The 11,727-nt window shown below is 45.1% G+C and overlaps 1 protein-coding gene across 1 annotated transcript; it reads left to right on the forward strand.

Annotated features, from left to right (window-relative positions):
- The first annotated feature begins 1,750 nt into the window (after positions 1-1,750).
- Positions 1,751-9,124, forward strand: LOC132342840 (free fatty acid receptor 2-like). The gene has a single exon (XM_059877500.1). It carries the CDS (start codon positions 3,000-3,002, stop codon positions 3,615-3,617), a length of 618 nt encoding a protein of 205 aa, XP_059733483.1. The 5' UTR covers positions 1,751-2,999; the 3' UTR covers positions 3,618-9,124.
- The last annotated feature ends 2,603 nt before the right edge of the window (positions 9,125-11,727 follow it).

Below are 11,727 nucleotides of genomic sequence, written 5' to 3' on the forward strand. Positions count from 1 at the left end.
CCTGGGTCATGGGGAGAGAACCAGAGCCTCTGTTGGGAGTGTCAGGTAGCCAGTGGACAGACAAGCACGTTTCCTGAGGAGAGACAAGCATCTTGTATGTCTGCCTTGAGATGCTAGCAGGGAGCAATGTGGGCCCTACCCAGGTTGATGAGAGAACAATGAGAAGAAAGGGTGGTCCAAGCAGGACAGAGATCATGGTGGGAGGGGAATGACTCCAGAGGGGAGAAGGGAGAGAAGAGCCAGAAATAGGCTGCCTGGCAGCAACATGGACTGAATCCATATTACATGAATAGTTTGAGTCCAAAGAAGAAAATATCTGTTAAGAAGGGACCTAATGGGCCAGAGGAAGTCAGGCAATGCTCAAGATGATAACCAGATTCTGCCAGAGCTGCCTAGAAAGAAATTGATCAGGTCAGGGGCCTTGAGAGAAAAGATGGGGTCGGGGGAGACAGGTGAGGAAAGAGCAGAGGGAGCAGGAAGTGGATGCGTGTGCAAAATTGTTTGGAATAATGGCCCACAGAAAGGAGAGAGAAGAGATTACTTGGAATGCAGAAGGAGGAGAAAGATCAAAAGAATGATTACGATCTGGATTCTGGAAGAAATATGTTTGGTGGGGCAGAATTTGGTGGGGGATCCAGGTCGAGTTGCCTTGGCAAGAGCTCAACTATTGACCTTCCTGTTTTTGACCACGTAACTCCTCTAGGTATAAAAAAACTATTGTTTTTTGGGGGAGGTGGAAAGGTGGCCCAGTTAGACAAGGTTCCACTTGCTTCTGAGACCTGACATATTTGCAAAGCTGTCCATCCGCTTCCAGGAAAAGGCAAGGCTCCTGACTTTGCTTGTGCCAGGGAAGAGCTGTTGGGATCACAACCATAGGTGGAAAGGGGATGGAAGGAATTTAGGTAGATAAGCTTAGGAAGAGGGAGCAGAGTATGGGGTTGACTCTAGAAGGAGGGGAGGGAGAAGGTCATGGAAATGAAAGGGGGCAAGGATAAGTCTAGGGAGAGAGGGTGCTGGTGAGGGCCAGGGCACAGGTAAGCACAGGAGGAATAGAAAAGGTGAGCTCAATGAGTTGGGTCGTCTCCCTTTTCACAGGGCCCTCTACTTCTGAGATTTTTCCAATTTAGAAGTGAGATACACGGGTGGGCCACCAGTAATATGTTACCAGTAACAGGTTAGGGACTCAAGTTTAACTTTAAATGTACACTTGTTAATGATGAATGAAAGGAGATTAAACGTTACTCTTTTTAACTTTTTATTTTATATTGGAGTATAGCCAATTAACAATGTTGTGATAGTTTCACATGAATGGCAAAGGGACTCAGCCATACATATACGTGTATCCATTCTCCCCTAAACTCCCCTCCAATCCAGGTTTCTGCCTAACATTGAGCAGAGTTCCCTGTGCTATGCAGTAGGACTTTGTTGGCTATCCATCTCAGATATAGCAGTGTGCTGTTGTTGTCGTTTAGTTGCTAAGTCATGTCTGACTCTTTTCCTACCCCATGGGACTGTAGCCCACCAGGCTCCTTTGTCCATGGAATTCTCCAGGCAAGAATACTGGAGTGGGTTGCCATTTCCTTCTCCAGGGGATCTTCCAGGCTCAGAGATCCAACCTGCATTGGCAGGCAGATTCTTTACCACTGAGTCACCTATGAAGTACATAATAGTGTGTACAAGGAGTTTAAAGGTTATTCTTGATTGACATACATCTCACGTATATGCTTTCTTCAAGGGGGAGAAAGGGTGAACTGGCTGGCAGCCTATGGGAACTGTGGTGGTTCTGGTGAAATCACTGGTTATATGTGAAGCAGAAGAAAACAAGCTGATGCTGGGAGGACTTAGAATGATTCCCAGAGTCACAGGACTGATCCACGGCATGGCCTGGACTGGAATCCTGGTCCCAGTCAGGCCTCTCTGTTACCCTACCCGGAACCTACAGGTTATCTTTGAATGGCTCCGCATAGAACTGAGAAGCGGGGCATCTGAGGCTCACCTTGGGCTTGAGCTGTTTTCCCCTCAAGCTCAACCAAACTCCCATTTTCAGAGCTGAAGCTGAGAATTTTGTGTTCAAGCCCTGTAACTTGGGGAGAGAAAAGAAAAAGAAAAGAGGTCAAAGATTAGGAGAGGAAAAAGCCACAGGCAGGTCAAGTAGAATTTGGAAATGTTCAGAGATAGTCTTGGGGTTACCCAGTCTTCGTGAGGAACTACAGTTCACACAGCCATTCATTGACTGACAGAAGTTGGTTCAGCACCTGCTATGTGTCGGGCACAGTTCTAGGTACTTAAGACAGAGAACCACACAGCCCTAACATGTGTCCTTTCTTTAAAAAAAAAAAAATTTTTTTTTTTTTGTTTATTTGTTTTTGGCTGCTCTGGGTTTTTGCCGCTGTGCGGGGGCTTTCTCTAGTTGCAACGAGTGGGGGCGACTGACTCTTCACTGTGGTGACTTCTCTTGTTGTGGAGCATGGGCTCTAGAGTGTGCAGACTCAGTAGTTGGGGCACATGGGCTTAGTTACCCAGAGGCAGGCGAATCTTCCCAGACCAGGGATCGAACTCATGTCCCTTGCATTGGCAGGCAGATTCTTAACCAATGGACCACCAGGGAAGTCCCCCTTTCTACTGGGGACTTGGAGACCTCAGAACTTTTCCTGTGGGAGATTCTGAGACATCAAAATTCTTAAGACTCTTTCTCTCTCTCTCAATTTGCAGGGCGGAAATGGAGAAGAGGAAGATTCTAAAGAAGTAATTTTCTTGGGTAATTCTGTTGTGTAGATTCTAAAGAAGTAATTTTGTTGTGAAGCAAAAAAGCACAATTTTGTTGTGAAGAAGGACAAGTTCTTTCTCCCTGACACACAGGAAGAAGAATAGTGTTCGGTCTGCAGGGTAGGCAATAATCCCTTAGTGAAACACAGAGGGGAGACACAGAGTCTGATTCACCTTGGTTTGGGGCTAGGAAACTCAGAATTCAGACAGCATCTTTTGTCTCTTCAGGAAGGATGGCCCCAAGTCCCCAAAACCTGGGACTTCTCCTTGTCTACTTTCTATCTTTCCTCTTCGGTCTCCCTGCCAACCTCCTGGCGCTGTGGGCCTTCGTGGGGCGCGTGCGCCAGCCCCACCCCGCACCCATCCACATCCTCCTGCTCAGCCTGACGCTGGCCGACCTCCTCCTGCTGCTGCTGCTGCTGCTGCTCTTCAAGATGGTTGAGGCTGCGCATAATTTCGCCTGGCCCCTGGAGAACACGCTCTGTGCCCTCACAGGTTTCGGCTTCTACTGTGGCATCTACTGCAGCACGTGGCTGCTGGTGGGCATCAGCGTGGAGCGCTACCGCAGCGTGGCTTTCCCCGTGCAGTACAAGCTGAACCGCCGGCCCGTGTACGGAGTGATCGCTGCCGTGGCCATCCAGCTCCTGTCCTTTGGACACTGTAGCGTTGTGATCATTGTCCAGTACTTACCAACCAACTCGTCGCGGGAGGCCAACAGCCGCCCTGTCTGCTATGACAACTTCACCCAAGAGCAGCTGCGCTTGGTGCTTCCGGTGCGGCTGGAACTGTGCCTCCTCTTCTTTTTCATCCCCATGGGGGTCACCATCTTCTGTTACTGGCGTTTGGTGTGAATCCTTCTCTCCCAGTCGCAAGTGGTGACCCGGAAGCACTCGAGAGCTGTGGCGCTGGTTGTTGCGACGCTGTTCAATTTCCTGGCCTGTTTCCGGCCCTACAATGTATTTCACGTGGTGGGGTTCTTCCATAAGACCAGCGAAAGGTGGCGGGTCTGCGCCGTGATGCTCACCGCTCTCAATGCGTGCATCGACCCTTTGATTTTGTATTTCTCCTCCTCAGCTGTGCGCAGAGCCTTTGATAAAAGGCTGCAGAGCGGGGGCGCCTCCCTGGCAGGGTACTGGAGGAGGCGAGCCGGACAGCCAGCTGCAGAGAGAGGAAATGGGAGCTTAGGTGCGGCCATATGAGACTGGATTTGCCAACCTGGGTTACTGTGTTTTGGGGAGTAGGGGGCTCAAAAAGGGGAACAATGAAACAGAACCAGGGCAAGTTCTCCAGTGCCGAGCTTAAGGGGCAAAGAAGAGCAGTGGGTCTCTTAAATCCAACTCATCCACTGGGTGAGGGTTTTCATTTTGTTCCCTGTGGTTTATGACATTTCCTCATTCGTGGCTAGTACTGCTTGTGGTAAACTATAAGCCCTTTTATCCTGGGATATCAGAGCCATGAAATTCCTTGCCTTCCCTACCCAGTGTCTGTAAGATGGCAGAGTTCAGTAATAGGCATACCTCCTTACATTATACTTCCAAAATACTGTGGTTTCCACCATTTGAAGGTTTGCGGCAACCGTATATGGCCAATAAAGTATTTCTAAGAGCAATACTTTGCAAAGAGCAACAAAGTATTTCTAAATTTAAAAAGTGGGTTGTTGGGTTTTTTTGGATGTAATGTTATTGTACAGTTTACAGTCTAAAGTACAGTATAAGCTTTTGTGTGCATGTGTGTGTATGCTCAGTTGTGTCCAACTCCTTGCGACCCTGTGAACTGTAGTCTGCCAGGCTCCTCTGTCCTTGGAATTTTTCAGGCAAGAAATAATGGAGTGGGTTGCCATTTTCCTACTCCAGGAGATCTTCCAGACCTAGGAATTGAGCCCACATCTCTTGCATCTCCTGCATTGGCAGATGGATTCTTTACCACCGAGCCACCATGCTGCTGCTGCTGCTGCTAAGTTGCTTCAGTCGCGTCCAACTCTGTGTGACCCCATAGCACTGGAAACCAAAATTCATGACTCACTTGATTGCAACACTCGCTTTATTGCAGTGGTCTAGAAACAAAACTGCCATATTGCCAAGGTATGCTGTATCTACTACAGAATTCTTTAGCTCTACCTTTTGCCCTGAATCAGAAGTGGGTGATTTCCACATGTTGGGTCTGAACATCCAGCACAGGCAGAGGTCTACAGAGCAAGATAAGATGCTGCCTGTGAGCCCTGACTAAAGCAGTTGAGGGCTCAGGTCTATAATGGGCAAGAAAAAAAGTCCTTGAGAGAAAAGTCAGTGGTGGTGTGAAGAAACTTGGGTCAGGATACTTCTTAGTAGTTATGTCTTATTTTCAGTCCCCAACACTGTGTATTTATATGCTTTTTTTCCTTGATCAATCTTGCCAGATGTCTGTTAATTTGTCTTTTCCAAAAACCCAGCTTTTCTCTGGCATTTATCTCTGTATTCTATTTCATTAATGTCTTAATTTTATCTTTACTGTTTCCTTCCTTCTACTTTATTGAGTCTTTTCAGTTGTTCCTTTTCTTACTTTTTAAGGTTGGATACTCATTTATTTCAGCCTTTGTCCTTCACTAATGTAAGTATATAAGGCTATTGCTTGCATGTGTGCTAAATCGCTTCAGTTGTGTCTGACTCTTTGTGACCCTGTGGACTTGGACTGTAGCCTGCCAAGAATACTGGAGTGGATTGCCATGCCCTCCTCCAGGGGATCTTCCCGACCCAGTGATCAAACCCATGTCTCTCATGTCTCCTGCTTTGGCAGGCAGGTTCTTTACCACTAGTGCCACCTGAGAAGCCCCATATAAGGTTATTAATTTCCCTCAATGAAGGAGCCTCAGGAGATGCGGGTTCAATCCCTGAGTCAGAAAGATTCCCTGGAGAGGGGAATGGCAACCCACTCCAGTATTCTTGCCTGGAGAATCCATGGACAGAGGAGCCTGGTTGGCTACAGTCCATGGGGTAACAAGGAGTCGGACACGAATGAAGCAACTTAGCATGCACATAAGAGCACTTTTAGGGAGATGCCACAATTTTGATTTGCAGAATTTTCATTATTTTGAGTTCTAAATAGGCTCTAATTTCCACCTAATTTTCTTTTCTTTGACTCCTAGGTTTAGAAATGATTCTTAATTTTTAAGCATATAAATTTTAATTGACCCTATTATTATTATTGTTACTCATTGCTAAGTAAATCACATTGCCATCAGAGAATACTATTTTAATAGTACCAGTTCCTTGAAATTTGTTGAAAATTGTTTTTTGGTCTAGAATATAGTCTATCTCATGTTCCATTTGTGAAAAGAATATAGGTTCTGAAATTGTTGATGAGTTCTCGCTATACAGTTTAGATCAAACTTGTTAATTTGGAATGTTCAAATCTTTATAACCTTTATTTACTTTTGTCTGATCTATCAGTTGTATGGAAAGGTGGGTTACCGGCTCCTTCTATGACAGTGAATTTGTCTATTTCTCCCTGTAGTTCAGTCTTCTGAGAATGTTGAATGTCTTTCAATATTAATTTGCCTTAAAATCTATGTTGTCTGATATGAATACAGCCACACCAATATGCGTGGTGTAGTACTACTTTTTCTTAGTAGTATTTGCCTAGTACATTTTTACCCATCCTTTTCTTTTCAAACTCTCAATATCCTGATGTTTTAAATGTGTCTTTTATAAGCAACACATACAGTAGTTGGATATTCTGTAATCCAGTCCTATGATTCAAAAGTATTTGTCTTTTAACTATACCCTTTCATTCATTTATATTTGTATCATAATTAATTTCCAACATATTTGGATTTACTTCTGCCGTCTTATTTTTAAACACTTTCATTGAAGTATACATACATACTGAAACATACATGCATATCATGCATGGCCTGATAATAAGTGTACTGGTCAGATGAATTGTCACCAGGAACATATTCACACAAAAAAAACACCTACCATCTTATTTTGTGCTTTCTGTTTTCCTCATATTTTAATATTTCTTTTTATCTTCCCTTGCCTTCCTCCGGGATTAAATTGGTTTTTTCCTTTTGTTTTATTTCCTTTCGTTTCTCATATCATTCTCTTATTGATTTCTCACATTACTGATTTGAAATTATATGCTCTGTCTTTATTGTACTGATTATTTCAGATATTTTAATATGTTAGGAGTACCTTAGGGTAAGGAGAGACTAACCCCTCTAGTATTCTTGCCTGGAGAATTCCACAAAGGAGCATGGCAGGCTAGAGTCCATGGGGTCACAAAGAGGCGGACAACTGAATGAGTAACACTTTCGCTTTCACTATGTTGATCTAAACTATAGACAGGGTTTCTGATTTGAGAAGTTGTATTAACTGGAGGAAAGGAAGGCTCAATACTAATTCTATTTGCCAGTGTCATCCTGAAAAAAAACTGTACATTTGATTTTTTTTTTTTTTTTTTTTGTCAGCAAAGATTAAAGAAAGCTCATCAGGGTAAAAGTCATGAACACACTTAGTGTCCTTTATTTGGTGGGTTTCACAGAGCCCCAGTTAGAGCCCCAATTTTGCAGTCAGAGTACTCAACAACATCTAGTTCATATAATCTAATTCAATGCAACGACTGTTGCACCTGCTGATAAATAATTCCTGGAGCATTGTGTTAAGTGGGAGGGGGGAGAGGAAGGTTTGAAGATACCATTAGCAATACTGTTAGGGGAAGCACACTGATTGAAACTGCCCACCCTGGCCAGGCACCATAGTAACCATTTGCATAAGTTGTTTTATGACAGGAGATCCTGATAAGGAATACGGAACTAATAAGCCACCATCAACCAGAAGAGTTCGGGAAAGGTCCAAAGGAGACACCATGTGTCCGTCCACTTCCCAGAATCCCTCTCACTAGCATCCATCTTGGCTGAGCTATGCGTGCACCACCAGGAAAGACTCTGAATTAGAATGATTGGCCAAAGACCACCCGGAAACTAATCCCATCACCATAAAACCTGAGACTTCGAGCCACGTGGCAGGGCAGTTCTCCTGGGTTCCCTTACCCTACTGCTCTCCACCCGGGTGCCCTTTCCCAGTAAAATCTCTCGCTTTGTCAGCACATGGGTCTCCTCAGACAATTCATTTCCGAGTGTTAGACAAGAGCCCAGTTTCGGGCCCTGGAAGGGGTCCACCTTCCTGCAACAATACCATATCTCAGCCTTTCCAGTTTTCAGGTTAGTGGTGGGGAAGGTGCACTTCCACGGGAAAGGAAATCAGTCACTTGGTTTATGTAAACTCCTGTGAGAGCTCTGTCTCTGAACTGGGCTCAAGATACCACGCCCACAATTAGCACTCCACAACCTTGAAACACATGCCGTTTTGATGATGATACGTTGCTAACTACTGTCATTTGTGTCACATTAAACAAATACTGTTTTGCAAAGGTAAAATTATATTAAACATGTATTTTCAAGCCATCCACGCCATCCTACTTTCATACTATCCTGTGATTCTCACCTCAACTGGCAGAGGCTCTGTTCCCACCCCACTGGGGTGGAGACCTGCTGGATTACGGAAGTCCACCGAAGAGCCCAGGTCTAGCATTTACAACATCACTCCCAGGAGGAAACTCCACTACAGGGGCAGGGCGCAGAGTGATAAGAGGGAGCCAGGGAAGAGCAAAATGGTTTGTGGACTTGAAGATTTTCCACCAGCATAGCAATGCTACTTTGAACATCCCTGTGCATGTCTTTTTGTGCACTTGTGGGAACGTTCCTCCAGGGAGGGAAATACTGCGAGCATGGGCATCTGCATTTTCAGCTTCAGCAGAAACTGCCAAACTCTCTCCAAAGTGATAGCGTAAATCCAGCTCTTTCAAAGAAAAGGCTGGCAGAAGCCCCTGCTACCACGACCACCTTCCCACCAGCTCTTCTTCCAACACTGGCCCTGTAGTCGACACACAGTAGGGAGTGGGAGGGAACAGACCAGGTATGTGCTACTTGCCAACAGGAAAATGAGCTCAAATGAGGCCTGAGACCCTCAAAGTGACCCAGTGGATTGGCATATGCTCCAGATATACACATGGCAGGTACACGTAAATGGACTATGTCGGTATGTCCATATATTGTACATGTATACACAAGGGCAGGACTTCCCAGGTGGCTCAGTGGTTTAAAAAGAAAAAATCCTCCAGCCAACCAGGAGACTCGGGTTCAATCCCTGGGTCAAGAAGATCCCTTGGAGAAGGAAATGGTAACCCACTCCAGTATTTTTGCCTAAGAAATCCCATGGACAGAGGAGGCTGGAGGGCTACAGTCCATGCATTTGCAAAAGAATTGGACATAACTCAATGATTAAACAGCAACAGCATGGGCAAGGTGGGGCAGAGAACTTCTCCAGGCCCTTAGGGTAAAGAAGTGGTCTGTCCCCCCATGCCTCATCTTTCTTAACCAAATCCAGACTGTCAGGAACATTAAAGGAGAGCATATACAGAATCTAGAAAAACGGTACTGAAGAATTTATTTACAGGGCAGCAATGGAGAAACAAACATAGAGAATAGACATATGGACATGGGGAGAGGGGAGGAGAGGGTGAGATGTATGGAAAGACTAACATGGAAACTTACATCACCATATGTAAAACAGGTAGCCAACAGGAATTTGCTGTATGGCTCAGGAAACTCAAACAGGGGCTCTGTATCAACCTAGAGCGGTGGGATGGGGAGGGAGATGGGAGGGAGTTTCAAAAGGGAGGTGTTAGGTAGATAGAATAGGGAAAAGGAGTCCAAAATGGCGGTTGCTAAAAGACAAGGAAGGGCAAAGGAAGGTCCGAGGACCAGAGTGAAGACTTCAGGCAGAACAAACAGCACTCCTGGCTAAGCCCAATTTGCATAGGGCAGGCCCAGGCAGAGGAAAAAACGTATAAAAGGAGGAGCCAAAGCACTTTCTCACTGACTTTCTCTCCCGCGTGCCTGCGCTCTTTCTCTCTCTCTCCCTCTCTCACTCTCTCTCTCCCTCCCCCGCGCGCTCCTCCACTCTCTTCTCTTTGAGTCTTTGGGTTAGCATGCCCTCACTCTTCCAGGATGGTTCTCCTGTTTATCTTCTAAATAAAATAGAGCTGTAACACGGATTTGCCTAAGAGTTATAACACGGTTTGTCCAAGACCTGAGAGCTGTGACACACCGAGGGCTTTAATGTCCGTCGCTCCAAATCTTTGTTGTGACGAGACAAAGAACCGAGGAACATACACTTGTGTGACAGGAGGGGATATATGTATACCTATGGCTGATTCATGTTGAGGTTTAACAGAAAACAACAAAATTCTGTAAAGCAATTATCCTTCAATAAAAAACAAACAAAAAAGGTAGAATAACCCAGTTAATAACACAGATATGCAGATGACACCCCCTTGGTGGCAGAAAGTGAAAAGGAACTAAAGATCCTCTTGATGAAAGTGAAAAAGGAGAGTGAAAAAGCCGGCTTAAAACCCAACATTCAAAAAAACCAAACATCATGGCATCTGGTCCCATCACTTCATGGCAAATAGACCGGGAAACTGTTGGAACAGTGAGAGACTTTATTTTCTTGGGCTCCAAAATCACTGCAGATTGTGAGTGCAGCTGTGAGATTAAAAGGTGCTTGCTCCTTGGAAGAAAAGCTGTGGCTAACCTTGACAGCATATTAAAAAGCAGAGACATTACTTTGCCAACAAAGATTTGTCCAGTCAAAGCTATGGTTTTTCCAGTAGTCATGTATGGATGTGAGAGTTGGACCATAAAGAAAGCTGAACACTGAAGAATTTATGCTTTTGAACTGTGGTGTTGGAGAAGACTCTAGAGAGTCCCATAGACTGCAAGGAGATCCAACCAGTCCATCCTAAAGGAAACCAGTCCTGAATATTCATTGGAAAGACTGATGCTGAAGCTGAAGCTCCAATACTTTGGCCACCTGATGCGAGGAGCCGATTCATTTGAAAAGACCCTGATGCTGGGAAAGATTGAGGGCAGGAGGAGAAGGGGACAACAGAGGATGAGATAGTTGGATGATGTTACTGACTCAATGGGCATGAGTTTGAGCAAGCTCCAGGAGATGGTGAAGGACAGGGAAACCTGGAGTGCTGCAGCGATGGGGTTGCAAAGAGTAGGACACGACTGATCAACAGCAACAACACAGTTAAATGTAGATGGCTGGTGAGGGTCTACTGTATTGCACAGCAGGAAAGAGAAAAAAAGAAGGTACATTCTGTTTGTAGGACATATGTTAAGTTAACCTTAAAAATGTATTCCATTTTTCATTAGGCACAGACAAATACTGTTTGATTCCACTTATACGAGGTACCTAGAACAGTCAAATTCATAGGGTCAGAAAGTGCACTGGTAGATGCCAGGATCCGTGGCATGGAGATGGGGTGGGGAGGGGGAAGGAGGAGTTAGTGTTTAACCGGGACAGAATTTCAGTTTAGGAAGGTGAAAAATTTGGAAGATGAATGATGGTGAGAGTTGTACAACAATGTGAATGTACTCAGTGCCACTGAACTATACAGTTAAGTATGGTTAAAATAGTATGCTTTATATTATGCAACTTTTACCACAATAAAAAAATTTTTTTTAATGTAGCTGAGGGCTTCCCTGGTGGCTCAGTGGTAAAGAATCTGCCTGCCAATGCAGGAGACACAGGTTCAATCCCTAATCCAGGAAGATCCCTCAGGCCTCAGGGCAATTAAGCCCGTGGGTCATAAGTACTGAGCCTGCGCTCTAGAGCACGACTACTGAAGCCCAAGCACCCTAGTGCTCTGCAACAAGAGAGGCCACTGCAGTGAGAGGCCTGCACACTGCAACTGGAGTAGCCCCCACTCACTGCACCTAGAGAGAAGCTTGAGAGCAGTCAAGAAGACCCAGCACAGCCAAAACTAAATAAATAAAAGAATTTTTAAAATAGTAGCAGAGAGGTCTTTCTCCCTCATTCCATTGTTTATATTGGAGGTACATCTGATCTG

Source organism: Bos taurus, chromosome 18 (assembly GCF_002263795.3).
Source record: "Bos taurus isolate L1 Dominette 01449 registration number 42190680 breed Hereford chromosome 18, ARS-UCD2.0, whole genome shotgun sequence".
Classification (NCBI taxonomy): Eukaryota; Metazoa; Chordata; class Mammalia; order Artiodactyla; family Bovidae; genus Bos; species Bos taurus.